This window comes from Bufo gargarizans, chromosome 2, assembly GCF_014858855.1.
Source record: "Bufo gargarizans isolate SCDJY-AF-19 chromosome 2, ASM1485885v1, whole genome shotgun sequence".
Lineage (NCBI taxonomy): Eukaryota > Metazoa > Chordata > Amphibia > Anura > Bufonidae > Bufo > Bufo gargarizans.
Window position 1 is genome coordinate 456684476 of NC_058081.1, and position 15905 is coordinate 456700380.

The window sequence follows — 15905 nt, forward strand, 5'->3', positions numbered from 1 at the left end:
ATCTCTTCTGTCGTCTTCTTTGCTGTGTACAGGAAAAGGACCTGTGGTCATCACATGGTCCGTCACATGATCCATCACCCCTCCAGCACTATTGTACTATGCATTCTGTATTCAGAATGCTATTTTTTTTCCCCTTATAACCATGTTATAAGGGAAAATAATAATGATCAGGTTTCCATCCCAATCGTCTCCTAGCAACTGTGCGTGAAAATCGCACTGCATCCACAGTTGCTTGCGGATGCTTGTCATTTTCACGCAGTCCCATTCACTTCTATGGGGCCTGCATTGCGTGAAAAACGCAGAATATAGAACATGCTGCGATTTTCATGCAACGCATGTGATGCGTGAAAATCACTGCTCGTGTGCACAGCCCCGTAGAAATGAATGGGTCCGGATTCAGTGCGGGTGCAATGTGTTCATGTCACGCATTGCACCCGTGCGGAATACGCTCTCGTGTGAAAGAGGCCTAAATGGACAGGATTGGAGTGATTTCTGATCCCAGCTGCTGCAGACAGATGCCAGCTGACCTCCACACACTTCTTATGCACTTGTGATGTACATGTTTGAGGTGTGCAAAGGGCTTGATGGAAATTTTAGGGCTAAATACTGACATATTCCTCAAGTTGACACTTTTATTTGTATTTCTTCCTGCTGTGTCTTAATTTCTAGATAAAATCTGGGCTGGTTATATGAAATATACCATATATATATACAAATAAGCAGCATGCTTTGACATTAGTTTGAGCCTGATTGTACATGATTTTGTAATTCCATGCCTGAAAGACATATACGATATATGACACTAGATAAAATGGTATAGACTATCATTTTATCTGCAGATCACCTCATCTACATATTAGGGCTCATTCAGACGACCATATGTATTCTGGGGTCCGCAAATTGCGGATCCATGAAACACAGATACAGACCGTGTGCGTTCTACAGGAATGCCAGCCCTATGATAGAAATAATTATTCTCGTCCGCAGTTACGGACAAGAATAGGACGCGTTCTACCTTTTTATTTGGTGCCAAAGAACAGAAGTACGGATGCGGACAGCACATGATGGTGCTGTCCACATAATTTGTGGCCCCATTGAAATGAATGGGTCCGCACTCGTTCCGCAAAATTGCTGGACAAAAATATACGGTCGTGTGAAAGAGCTCCTAGTCATATAATTTGATGTAATGTTTAATATTATTTCTAGCAGTATAATCAAAGGTACGTGAAATAATTGTTCTACTGTGTGGCTAATAACTTCAGGGGTCTCTGGATACTTTATAGTTGTAACAGTATAATCTTCATTATTGTTGTGTATAATAGAGGAGTAGAAGTCGCTGGACATGACAGTAGGTTTGTCTTTCTGACCCATTTTTATGTACAGGGACTATAGAAGCAGTGTGTACTTCATAGAAGTGCATTCCCTGTTTTATTCTGATATTTCTTTGCAGTTTTATACAAATAAAACCTTATTTTTATCCTGAGCTGCATTTCCACTTTTCAGCCACCAGGTGTGCGCAGTTGAGCTACGTTTGGCTCGGATGACTGCAGTGATGTCAGTTGGCTGGGATTGGCTGACTATCAGTCGCCATGGAGACCGCACGGCCTACTTTCCACCGTGTAGCTGTGACCCCCCCCCTCTCCCTACCCCACCCTGTCCTCCTCCTCCACACTGACAAAAGCAGGAAGGCGCCATGTTTATTATAGAAACAATGATGTGCTGACTGCAGAGATTTCCCAGCCTCCCGCGCCCCACAGATTGGGTTACGTGTATACTGTGCAATGTCATCTGTGATCATCAGCCTAATAAGGGATTGCACTGTATACACGGAATGTGTATCACTGAGGGTCAGGAACTCCTCTCATTTCTGTCAGCAGTGTGCTGAGATTTATTCCCTGTTGCTTATATAGCACCTACATATACCACAGTACTGTATAGGTGATTTTCCCCATTCGCTTCATTCCTTGTCCCCAATGTGGGCTTGCACCCTTATTTCCCCACCTTTATTCCTAGAGGTCGAGGTGCCTACAGCTTAGATACATCTGACCCATAGTAAACCACCTGTAGCAGGTCACCCCCTCCACCTTGTATACTGGACATGTATGAGGAGTATGATTTTTGCGGGTTGCTTGTATATATTCTATGATTATTGGTTACATTTCTGTGTAGTGCGCGGCTTTCAGTTACGGTTTTATATATACTTTTATGTTTTGTGAGCAGCAGCACAGACGCAGGTCAGATGGCGGTTTCTTTCTTTGTAAAAGTGTCTCGGTGACTCATGAAAGGAGAATGGCACAGCAGCTGTACTTTGGTTTTGCCCACACAATAGAAGCATTATGTGGGGCCTAATAAAGGGAGCATTAAGAGTAACAAATCATAGCTTCTTGGTGTGGAAGACGGCCAGCAATCTGATTCCAGCATGGGATTCCTGTTTAGGAGGTTTCCCTAACTAGTCACACACTCCTGAGAACAGTAGAGAGGTTGTTTCTACTTTCTGTCAGCTAAGACTAGTCCTTTCTTTGCAGAAAGCTGTACCCCGGGGGCAGGGGCGTAGCTAAAGGCTCATGGGCCCTGGTGCAAGAGTTAGACTTGGGCCCCCCTTCCCTCAGTGCTTTGTGTGTCTTCTTATGCAGCACAAGGGTATTTGGGCCCCCTCAGGCTCCTGGGCCCGGTAGCGACTGCTACCTCTGCACCCCCTATAGCTACGCCCCTGCCCGGGGGGCTTCTGCTCGTTCACGTCCTGCTTCAGTTTGGCCTGTAAATAGAATTACATGGGACGTTGATCCCGGAGAAATGGCTTGCGTGCAGTTCCCTCATTTGGACAGCAGGGGTGTGCACTTGAGCTGCACTGCAGAGTTTTTAGCACTGGGCCATTTTAAGTGTACTCTCCATTTTGTGTGAATGACGCAGGCAGTAAAACGGATTTCACAGCAATGCTACCCAGTGAGGGGGGGGGGGGGGCGGGGAGGGGAGAATGTGTCAGCATATCCTGTAATCTCTGCAGAGGACAGGGCATGACTAATCCTGTACCACAGGCTCATGGCGAAAGCATCGTGAACCGAAAACATGACCTGAAGAGAAAAAGGGATCTGTAGAATCTGTGAGCCGTGCCCCCTGCCCATCCATCTGTACCCACTGGGCTATTCTGTGTAGTTAATGCAGGGCTGCATGTGATGAAATATTCATTAGCTGCTCTTTGGCTTCAGCTGACCCATGCTGTAATGTATCATTGACTAGCTGGCTATGACTGGCTATGACCGCTCTGCCCCCTGTAATCTGCTGCAGATGTTGCACACACGATGACTGTGGCAGCTGCCTGCAGAGTGCCAGCCACTTGTATCAGCCGGATGGCAGCCAGCTGTTCCTTCTGAGCTTATTCTCTGCGATCTGCCTTTGATCTGCTTCTAATATTTTCTATTAACACATTTGCAAAGAACGTTTTTATATCTTATCACAGCTGGCGCTGCCTTTAACCCCTTCAAGACCAGGCCTATTTTCATTTTGACATTTTTGATTTATTTTCCCCCCTTATGTTCCAAAAGCCATAACTTTTTTATTTTTCCGTTCACATAGCTATATGAGGTCTTATTTTTTGCAGGACAAGATGCATTTTTTTAATGCCACCATTTAATTTACCATGTCTTGTATTAGAAAAAAGGAAAAACAAATATTTGTGTGGCAAAATAAAACAGAATTCCACCAAGGTTTTTGGGGTTTTGACATCACGGCGTTCAGACATTTTCGGACGTGGCGATATCCAATATGTTTATTTTTTTATTTTATTATTTATGTATTTTTATATGTAAAATTGGGAAAGGGGAGTGATTCAAACATTTAATATATTTTTTTTTTTTTTTACCTTTTGTTTAAAAAAAATAAATAAATGATTAGCCCTCATAGGGTCCTTGTACATGGGCTTTTTTGATCCCCTCTCCTATTCACCATAATAGAGATCTATTACGGTGAATAGGATTTTTACACTTTCCATTCAGCGCTATGCCTGGTGCATAGCTCAGAATGGAGTAAGCCATGGCAGGCCTTGATCGCTTCAGCAGCTTCCAGGCTGCCATGGCAACCGATCGGAGCCCCGCAGTTTCACTGTGGGGGCTCCGATTGGAAGGAAGATGGAGCCACATCACTTCACAGGTGCCGCAATCAGCCTTGATCGCGGCACCTGAGGGGTTAAATCCTGTCAGTGCGGCCGGATGCACCCACTAGTTCTCCTTGAGCTTTGCTCTGTGCATTCATTTATCTTAATCTGATTTATCAAAGGGTTTACGCCATAGTAATGATGTAAAAAAGTTGCACAATATGGTGCACACCATATTTACGCCATCATGTCTGACTTTTGAATAGTCTTGCAAAGGGGCTATGCACAGCCTGTTGGATTTGGTGCATCTTACTCCATCGCAGGGAGATCAAGACTGGCGTATGGGAACACTAGTCTTGATAAATTTCCCTTACTGTGCCTAGTTTAACAGTGAATTTCCTGGTGAAAAACTCCCTTTAAAGAAGACCTGTTAAAGGGGTTATCTCACCTTAGACATTGGGGGCATATCACCTCTTCCTAGAGGTGGGACCCGCACCTATCTTTTAATCGGATCCTGCAAAGTTAAGAAAGGCGCACTGTGCATGTGCTGCACTCTATTAGTTTTTATGCGAGCACCGAATATACCCTTTAAAATGAATGGGAAGTACACCGCGAAAGAGTGGCCACTGTTCCAGTCACTTCTATGGGTCTGACAGAAATGGCCAAACCAACATTCAGCTAAATGCAACACTCCCATAGGAATGAATGGAGGGCGGCCTTGCATTAATGGTGCACCTGCGTCAATTTGCGGGCTCTGTTCTAAAGATAGGTGCGAGTCCCAGAGACATTATTAGCCTTATGCCCCCAATGTCTGAGGTGAGACAACTTCTTTAACTTGACATGTCTGTTTTAGAGTCTACTTGCATTCCCAGTGGTTGGATAGTGACATTGGTAAAACCCAGATGGACCTTCAAAGCAAACTGCTAACAATTCATTGATGGCTTACTAAAAAAAAAGACATCAGGATTGGTGGCAGACCTGTCATCAAGCTATGCTGGCTTAAGTGGGGACTGGTCTCCTCTATTAGCCAAAGCTGCACAAGGGATATGATGCAATTTTATAATTTGTTAGTCCAGTATGTCCATGAGGAAAGTGCTCCTCCTACATCAGTGATTGACAGGTTCGCAAGTGAAGGGAGAATTGTTAGGAGCGTTCTCTTCATAAATATACTGGACTTCTAAACTATGGTCCATATTCAGTAATGTATCTGCCCTAAAAATCTGTCACAAAAAAAATTGTGCATCTAGGGTTTCTATGCTTTTTTTCCCACATTCTGGACAAGGCAGTGGGGTGTAACAAAAACTGGTTGGATCTTCATGGGAAAGAGGTAGGCATAAGATGACCCATTTTGCACCAAAATTTCAGCACAATTCTAGAATAAAATTCTGACAAAGTAAGCCAACCAATAGTTGGTATGGAGTCGGAGAAATCCTGCATCAGATTTATCATCCAGCCTGAGCCCCTGTGATTAATCTGGTGTGGGTCTAAAAAGCCGGTCCAAGCTTACATCATCTCTACCACCTACTGTGGATAGTGTAAGTTGTGTCCGTATCTAACTAAGAGAAGAAACTATTCTTTCCTGTGTGGTGATGTTGTGATGGGACCTTATCCTGAGATTAGACACTTTATCACTCATGCTGGATGTTTCCTACAGCAACCATGTAGGGTTACAGCACAACGGCTTCCTTCTGGAAGTAGTAAATGGAAGTGACTCTTCCTGTTTCCGGCATGGTCTTCAGATAGATGTGAATGGCAGCTGTGGAGCATTGTTCCGCTAGTCCCTGGAGTGTAAGCACATGGCTTCCTGACAGGATGAAGGACATGTGCCAGTGTACATTTCACATCCTACAGAGGATGAGTAACAACTCTTGAGTTCAGTAATAACATGATATAATGCATTGTATAGAAAATATGATGGGACCTCGGCATCCTCGTCTACTGCTCACCTCATTGCTGTTTTTTATGACCATGCCAAATAAAGTGTAGGGATAGTTGTGTGGCTGGGTGACTCCCTGGGAACTCAGTGGCTACCACATAGACGCTCGACCCCAACACACAACGAGACCTTTTGGCTCTTAACCAGTGCAATGGGTATAGAACAGGGCTCCCCCCTCATTTAATCTTTGTAGGAATATCTACAGGAAGGTTGAATGGGGAATGTGCTGATTTAGTTGCTAGGGAAAGGCCCTTTTTGACTGTATTACCGTATGTGCCCTCCCTCCCTGTAATGTATACAGTTTTCTTCTGGTATGTTGTGCATTTAGATCAGCCATAAAATACTCAGAGGCCCATATAGGGTTTTCCTATGCCATACAAGCCCTGTCACAATGTTTAACATATGTGAATTATTATAATCTATTCTAGATATGGCAGAAAATTCCAGACATTCCCATAGTAGTCTGGTAGTTATATAAAAATAAAGTTATGGACTAAATTGATCCTGTATTATGCTTGAGACAATGGGGCACATTTTATGAAAACGGTCTAAGACCCTGTTCACAATGGGAGGCAACAGTGCACTTCATGCAACAACCGTTTAGAACCACACCAAGTAAGGACAGGTCCACGTGGAAACCCTGGCCGCCGTCTGCTAGCAGTTTAGTTCCATTCAATTATACCGTGAGCTTGTCTGCAGCATTCAAATAAAAACACTGCACCAGAAGCCAGTGGGGTTTCTGCACCACGGAATACACAGCGGATTTCACCTTGGCAATATCCGCCGTGTGAACTAGCCCTATGAGAGTCACTACAAAGCACGCAGAGAAATGAAGGTTATACTGTGATTGGATGCTAACCGCATTTTTCCTTTAGCTTTATACATCTCCCCAAACATGTTTCCGCTCTCTGCACATTATGATGTGCCTTTTAAGGCTAGTTTCACACTAGCGCTTAGGATCCAGCAGGCTGTTCTGGCAGGGAACAGCCTGCCGGATCTCTGCATTTCAGAACACTCTTCTTGTAGTCTAAACTTATTATGGCGTCTCATAACTTATTTTGAACAAACGTGTCTGTCCCTGCCTGGGGTGCTCTGCACATACAGCATGGAATAAGAGCACTTGTAAGTATACAGCAACAGTATACACAATTGCATATGTTACTCACATATGTAACCTGAAACGTGTTGAGGACGAACCACACTCATCATCTATCCATAAGCGCACATGCGTGACCACTGCTCCGTTCACTGTCTGTTGGGCTGTCGAGTACAACACGCATGGCCATCTCCAGCAGTCCCATGCATAGGCACTACTGCTGCATTCATATAGAGGGCTTGTGGACCCCTGTTCTCATGATCTGTTAGGGTCACAGCAATCTATCACTTATCCTGTGGATAGGTGAAAAATGTTGGTTGTGGGTCACCCCCTTCTTAAATGCAATCTATTGTGTGTGTGAGATCAGGTTGAATTTTAACATGTAATTGGATTACCTCAAATGTTGCCCTACTGTTCTATATACTGTATTACTGATTTTAATTAAAGGGCTTTTCTGGGATTTGAATATTGATGACCTGTCCTCAGAACAGGTCATCAGTATCAGATCACCTGGCACCCCCATGACCAGCTGCTAGTGCAGCCCTCCCTTCATTGTGTACCTACTCGCCATCTACATCGCAGTGGTGTGCAGGTGTAATTACCCACTTCTATAGGACAGCTTCTTCCTATTCAAGTGTATACTACAGAGCCGTCCCTTGTAGTTACACATGCTCATTACTGCACTGTTGATGGTGAGCAGGTAAACAATGAAGGGAAGGCTGCGCTCAGAGGTGTTGCCCCCCCACACAAATATGATATTGCTGACCTATCTTAAGGACAGGTCATCCGTATTCGAATTCCGGAATACCCCTTTAATGAAAAAGATAGGATATGGTCAGTCACTGAAAAGCATAAAGATTTCTCATTGCAAAACTGTTGGTAGGTAACATCAGATGGTCCCTTTCACTAGTGAAGAGTATTGAGGTCCATACATATAAGAGCTAGTTATAGCCTTTCACAATGTTACTGAGCCTGTTCTCTATGGGCCATGCCATACAGGTGTGCCCTTTATATCCCAGATTGAAATGCTTGGGTGTTGGTTTATTGTGCGGTTTGGATGGTTTTGCATAAATTGGACTGAAATTCTATGGAAATGTACAGGATTAAGTTTTCAGGTATCCTGTTATATTAACCCCTTCCTCTTTTTTTTTTTCTACAGCGAAGAAAGAACAAGATGTCGATGATACGAAAGCCCCACCAAAGAAAAAGGCAAAAGAAATCAAAGTATTGGATTCAAAGACTGCCCAGAATCTGTGTATGTTTCTGTGGTGTTTAATGCTTTAGGCCAGTGTTTCTCAACATTCCTCCACCAAAATTACGTCAAAGTCCTCTCTTCTGTCATCATAAGCAGTTCTGTATATTTAAAGGGGTTATCCAGGAAATGACAAATGATGACCTATCCTCAGGATAGGTCATCATTATCACATCGGCGAGGGTCAAAGTTTCGCCGCCGCTGCACCGGTCAAGCTCCCGGCAGCTTACCATGCACAGTGCTGTACATTGTATACCTGCCTTGCTTGTTATTGAAGCTCAGCCCTATTCTAATAGCTCAAGTAGGCCACGTGACCGACGTATGGTGATGTCACACGGCCTAGGAAGAGGCTTCGTAGCTCATGAAGCGCCCGACCTCTTCAAACAGCTGATCGGTGGGGTTCCCAAATGTCGGACCCCCTCCAATCTGATATTGATTACTCCAGGATAACACCTATAAAGGAAGTACCCACAAGAAACCTGGCATGTACCACAGGCTTAGAATCAAAGCTCTAGGATTTCTGCCTTGATTTTTCTCTAAGGGAATGTTCAGATACTGAAGGACCTTTCCATTAAGTATACGGTCACAAATTGGCTTTTGCAACAGTTTCAATCCTTTTTGGAATCCATGGCAAAATCCAGAAAAAAAAAATCTAAAGTAGAGGGCATACTTTGGATTTTAAAATCCACAGCATACCTCAAAAACTGTGCATATTTTTTTCCTTGACGTGAATGGTGTTTGATGAAAGAATGAATAAACTCTGACAGTAGACAGTAAATATGTGATTTCTCAGGTGGACACGTTACCGGAGACTTGTTAGACCAATCTAGGAGCATCATAAAATTCTTTAGTAGCCAGAAAATAAATTCTGCAGATATTGATGTAAAAACAACCCAGCACACTGGCGACATGCCCCAGAGATTTTTTTTCAGCTGTCTTTTGTTGGAATTTTGGACAGTCTTTTGCTTTTTTCCATGGGATTTTTGCCTCACATTGTTTGTTCACTATATTTACCTGTAATTCCGTGGCTAACAATGTTCAGTTTTCTTAATGAGGTATATTATTTTGTTGTTTTCTAACATCAGACAATTCACACTAACTCTATCGACCTTGAAAGATTTGTTACAACCTTGATCGAGGCAGGCATGGTAGACATTTCAGTTTACAAAGAACATACAAGACAATGAAGCAGATGGGGAGGTTCAGTAGATCTTCCAGCTGTTCTCTCCAGCCATCACAATAAAGTTTAGCCAAGTGTGGTTGAGTGTGTCACAACTTCTGTTCAGCCCACAGCTTGTGACTTGCCCAGGACTTGGCATAGCATATTAAGGAAATGTAAGAAAGTTTCCACTTAGGCTGGGTCCACAAGGGCGTTGCGGGAAAAGGCGAGATTTTTCCCCGCGAGTGCAACGCGTTTTACTTAGCATTCTGTAATAAGAATGCTATTATTTTCCCTTATAACCATGTTATAAGGGAAAATAATAAAATCTGATCCCAAACCCGAACTTCTGTGACGAAGTCCAGATTCAGGTCTGGGTACCAAACATGCCGATTTTTCTCACGCGCATGCAAAACACATTAAAACGCTTTGCACTTTTCCTGCAACGCACTCACATCTTTTCCTGCAACGCCCGTGCGAAAGAGGCCTATAGAGCATGCTGCGATTTTCACGCAACGCACAAATGATGTGTGAAAATCACCGCTCATCTGTACAGCCCCATTGAAATTAATGGGTCCGGATTCAGTGTGGGTGCAATGCGTTCACTTCACGCATTGCACCCGCATGGAATTCCTGCCCGTGTGAAAGGGGCCTTAGTCTAATACATTATGCCCTGTGAAAAAACAGGGCACTACGCACTTCTCCTGAGCTGATTGTCAGGCACATGTACTCCCTGCAGGAACTGAAGACTAAACACAACTTGACCATAGATGGTACTTGCTAGTCAAGGGCCTTGAGGTAGTAATAGTTTGCATTCTATATAACTTTGTGCAGCTACTGCATAATGTGTTTTTCTCTTGCACAGCAATTTACTTGGGCTCATATCGTATGCCCTATGAGGAAATAAAAAATGTCATCCTTGAAGTTAATGAAGAAGTGCTGACAGAATCTTTGGTCTCAGTAAGTGTTTTGCTTTCTTACTTTATTTAAGTTTTTTTTCTCATTACAGAAATGTTTACAATGACAGTCTTGCTCAAGCCCTCTGTGGGATATATGTATGCTTCAGCACAGTGTAGTGGGACTGTTGGACTAGTGTTGGAACCTGAGGAAAGCAGTAGTGTGAAGTTACACGGTCGCCGGTCACATGACTACTTGTAGAGGAAGAGATGTCGGACCACGTGTGGACTGTCACTTGAATGAATTGCTGACACCTTATTGAGGTTTTTGTAGTAAATCACAGCAAGTTTGCATTTTTTCCAATTTGCATATAAACATCTTGAAAGTGTGGGTCTAAAGCTGGCCATACACAGGCAATAACTGTCAGCCGAACAGTCATTCGGCAGATGTCTGTCCCTCCCGATTCCCCTAAATGTTTGACCAAGCGTGTATGTGTTTTTAATGGGGAAGAGGCTAAAATATTCAGTCTATCGTCTGTTGAGGGAGAGTTGAGAGGTGTTGAGTTCGACTGACAATACACTAATGTCCTTGTTCCACGCTGACCTCAGGTGAGGCCAAAATATCAACTTTTTATTTCAGGAAAATGTTTTAAGAAAAATACGTTTAAAAGCAGTGTAATGTGCCCAGCAGCAACATGCCATGACAGGTTCCCATTAACTCCTAAAGCACTGCAACAATTCAGATGTATTTGGACATAGGGTTGTATGGTGACTCAACATAGTCTTGTATCACTACTTTCAGTATGTCCCAGGGACAACATCTTAGATGCTATATGAAGTTTAATAATTAAAGTAGTTTCTGGCTCCTTGTGACCAACGTGTATGTAAAATGACTATATGGCAATTGCTAGTATAGCCTTTGTTGATATTCTGTGCCATTTGCAATATTTTATTTAAAGGGAACCTGTCATGTGGATATTTGATTATAATCTAACTAATTACATACAATCATTAACTACTAAAAAGTGCCTTTGTCACTGGTGTGACAGCTGGTTGCCTCATAATATACACACAAAAATGCTGCATGCTAATGTGCTGATTTGAGTCCAGCGTGATGTCAGTGAGTGCAGCATTTTTTTAAAAATAACTGTCAATCAGCAGCAGGTAGGCGGGGAGAGTCAGGAGCTCATGAATATTCAGGACTCATCATTATCAGTTGGAGCTTTTCAATACAAGATGTTGGCAGATTGACTGGGTCAATTAAAGAAAGTGACCCAGCATTTTGCTAAGAGAATCCGTCACTTATTTATGTTGCCCTTAGTTAGGACACCATAAAACTGGTGACAGGTTCCCTTTAACTCTCATTAGGGAAATCTTCTTCTGTGTTGTCAGCATAGAGGTCCTGTCCATAAGATGACCACAGATGGAGGGTCCTGTGACCAGGCAAATCACTTCCAAGTGATGTCTTCTCCATTCAAATACACTACACTTGCACTAATCTCCCAACATTTCACAGGCAGGTTTCAGGTGCAGAGTATTTGAATGGAGGAGACATCACTTCGAGATGATTTGCCCAGTCATGGGACTCTCTATCATCAGTCATGTTTTGGACAGAACCCCTGTGTGTACAGCACAAAAGACTTGGTAAACAAAGGGACATGCCTATTGAAATATAGAAAATGGTGCAGAATTTCAACAAAAGTTATATTAGTAAGTGCCATATAGACCTCTTACAAACATATTGGTCAACAATAACCAGAAAGTGGCCAATCCCTTTAATAAATACTGGGAGCTCGTTGGTGAATGCATTGGATACTCAAGCGGTGATGAACATGTACAGTACAGACCAAAAGTTTGGACACACCTTCTCATTCAAAGAGTTTTCTTTATTTTCATGACTATGAAAATTGTAGATTCACACTGAAGGCATCAAAATTATGAATTAACACATGTGGAATTATAAACATAACAAAAAAGTGTGAAACAACTGAAAATATGTCATATTCTAGGTTCTTCAAAGTAGCCACCTTTTGCTTTGATTACTGCTTTGCACACTCTTGGCATTCTCTTGATGAGCTTCAAGAGGTAGTCACCTGAAATGGTTTTCACTTCACAGGTGTGCCCTGTCAGGTTTAATAAGTGGGATTTCTTGCCTTATAAATGGGGTTGGGACCATCAGTTGCATTGTGGAGAAGTCAGGTGGATACACAGCTGATAGTCCTACTGAATAGACTGTTAGAATTTGTATCATGGCAAGAAAAAAGCAGCTAAGTAAAGAAAAACGAGTGGCCATCATTACTTTAAGAAATGAAGGTCAGTCAGTCCGAAAAATTGGGAAAACTTTGAAAGTGTCCCCAAGTGCAGTCACAAAAACCATCAAGCGCTACAAAGAAACTGGCTGACATGCGGACCGCCCCAGGAAAGGAAGACCAAGAGTCACCTCTGCTGCGGAGGAGAAGTTCATCCAAGTCACCAGCCTCAGAAATTGCAGGTTAACAGCAGCTCAGATTAGAGACCAGGTCAATGCCACACAGAGTTCTAGCAGCAGACCCATCTCTAGAACAACTGTTAAGAGGAGACTGTGTGAATCGGGCCTTCATGGTAGATTATCTGCTAGGAAACCACTGCTAAGGACAGGCAACAAGCAGAAGAGACTTGTTTGGGCTAAAGAACACAAAGAATGGACATTAGACCAGTGGAAATCTGTGCTTTTGGTCTGATGAGTCCAAATTTGAGATCTTTGGTTCCAACCACCGTGTCTTTGTGCGACGCAGAAAAGGTGAACGGATGGACTCTACATGCCTGGTTCCCATCGTGAAGCATGGAGGAGGAGGTGTGATGGTGTGGGGGTGCTTTGCTGGTGACACTGTTGGGCATTTATTCAAAATTGAAGGCATACTGAACCAGCATGGCTACCACAGCATCTTGCAGCGGCATGCTATTCCATCCGGTTTGCGTTTAGTTGGACCATCATTTATTTTTCAACAGGACAATGACCCCAAACACACCTCCAGGCTGTGTAAGGGCTATTTGACCATGAAGGAGAGTGATGGGGTGCTGCGCCAGATGACCTGGCCTCCACAGTCACCGGACCTGAACCCAATCGAGATGGTTTGGGGTGAGCTGGACCACAGAGTGAAGGCAAAAGGGCCAACAAGTGCTAAGCATCTCTGGGAACTCCTTCAAGACTGTTGGAAGACCATTTCAGGTGACTACCTCTTGAAGCTCATCAAGAGAATGCCAAGAGTGTGCAAAGCAGTAATCAAAGCAAAAGGTGGATACTTTGAAGAACCTAGAATGACATATTTTCAGTTGTTTCACACTTTTTTGTTATGTATATAATTCCACATGTGTTAATTCATAGTTTTGATGCCTTCAGTGTGAATCTACAATTTTCATAGTCATGAAAATAAAGAACTCTTTGAATGAGAAGGTGTGTCCAAACTTTTGGTCTGTACTGTACATCTCTAGAAGATTGTTGATGTCAAGATGCTTAATTTTCAAGAGTTCAAAATGACAGCTTTTCTGTTTTTATTCATATGAACCTTTTTATTCTTGATTATTATCCATAGACCCTTGTGTATCTCAGAGACATCTTTGTCACCCAGAGTTCTCCTTTGGTGGCTATGGGCAGCCAGATATCCTTTGGTTATGGTACTTAAGGGTCAATAGGTTATGGGCATAGTGTATGTGAGTTTCATGCTATTTTCTTTTGTAGAATCTAATTAAGCAGTTGCCAGATAGTGACCAACTTCAGAGGTTGGCAGAGCTGAAGGATGAATACAATGATTTAGCAGAGCCTGAGCAGTTTGGAGTTGTGGTAAGTGTGTTGTTCATGTTTGGGAGGATTGGTTTTGCAGCATCCATAATCTTATTTCTCCTTCAGTTTTTTTGCTGTGTCAAATAATAACTTCAAATGTATTTCGGAATAGTTGTCTCATTCAGGGAAAATACACTGTAAAGATACATTGACAATTCTGTTCCAAACATGCCAGAATTTTAGGTTAGAAAGAACCAAAAACAGTTGTCCATGCTGCTTGCAGCATTTAGAATCTGTTTTAGACTCTTTTTGTACCCTAGTAGACACTTGTGATAAGTGTCTAGAATATTGGGCACGGCTTTGTAAAAATAAAAAAAATATGCCAGATTTATTACTTGCGTTTGGCAAAATAAATTAGGCCAGCCTTTAGCTGGGGTAAAGAAGACAAGTGTTAGAGTAAGATGCACCAAATCCATCACAACATTTCTTCCACAGTGATACATTTGGGGCACCTTCCAACTCCCGGAGTGCTCAATTAGCCTTTATTAGTTAGGAGTTAGAAGAACAGACAAGCTTGTTTGCATGGTGAGAGTTGTAGTTTCACAGCAGCTGGAGTGCTGAAGGTTGCTCACCCCTGCACAGCATTAGTAGATCTACCTCAATGTTTTTGCAATGGCACAGCAGGAATTTTGGGTTAGGATGGGTTCCCATTAGATTTTTGCCATCTGTTTAAAGTATAAGTTGGAAAAAGGATACAAAACTTTAGCACCACATGCGGTTTTTTTTTAACCAGACTTTATTTTTTTACAATGGAACTCTATTGTCTATGGTGATGGATAGGCTTGAGCGTATCGTATCGACCTTCACATCAAAGATCCGAAGTTGATTTGTTCAAATTACTACTGTATTTATATCTATCTGCGTATTAAAAAAAAGCTATTTAAAACAGCAGTCCAAAGTGGGCTTTGGTACTTGCTGGTACCTCGGTACCAAAGCCCACTTCGGCTTCCTATTTTAAATAGTTTCTAAATACGCAGATATGAATACAGTGGTAATTCACTGAAGTCTTGTGCGACTTCAGGCAGTATGATTTTTGCCTCCACAGAGCCAATACATTTCGGAAACAGCATTATAATCGAAGTATTTGAACGAAGCGACTTCAGAATAAGATCCGAAGGTCAAATTGCTCAAGCCTAGTGATGGACGCCACTGTATGGCATCAGTCTGAGGAATCCGTTAAAGGGGTTATCCAAGATCTATAATGCACTCCCGTATGCCCAGGCCCCTCACAGAGGTTGTACTTGCCTCGCACCCCGGTACCTATGTCGCTTCTCATACCAGCACGGCCGCCGCTGCAGCTTCGGTGAGGGGGGCAGCCAATAGCAGGCCACTACGGGAGTGAGCCTCCCTAGCGTCACCTGCAGTGCTAGGGAAGCTTGTCCCCGTCGCAGCCTGCTATTGGCTGCCCCCATCCCCGTCGCTGGATGTTTTTTTCATCTGCGGGGCGGGGGATGCAGCGGTGGCCATGTTAGTCTGAGAAGTGACGCAGGTGCCAGGGACAAGGTAAGTACAATCTCTGTGAGGGGCCTTGGCATATGGGGGAGCATGATAGAACTTTGATAAACCCAGCCTTACTCCTGCTGAATTGTTGATGTATTCCTGGCAGTCATATCTGTCATGTTGCTAACCAAAACCCAGACTACAGAATATATCGGT

At 43.0% G+C, this 15905-nt stretch overlaps 1 protein-coding gene across 3 annotated transcripts in view; it reads left to right on the top strand.

The window, feature by feature from the left end:
• DIAPH1 (diaphanous related formin 1) overlaps window positions 1–15905 on the top strand; it is a 218675-nt gene that overhangs the window by 179484 nt on the left and 23286 nt on the right. For all 3 annotated transcript variants that reach the window (XM_044281006.1, XM_044281004.1, XM_044281005.1), the window contains 3 exons: window positions 8282–8377; window positions 10399–10493; window positions 14148–14249. In XM_044281006.1, coding sequence (XP_044136941.1) covers window positions 8282–8377; window positions 10399–10493; window positions 14148–14249 — 293 coding nt within the window. The remainder of the gene's footprint in view (window positions 1–8281; window positions 8378–10398; window positions 10494–14147; window positions 14250–15905) is intronic.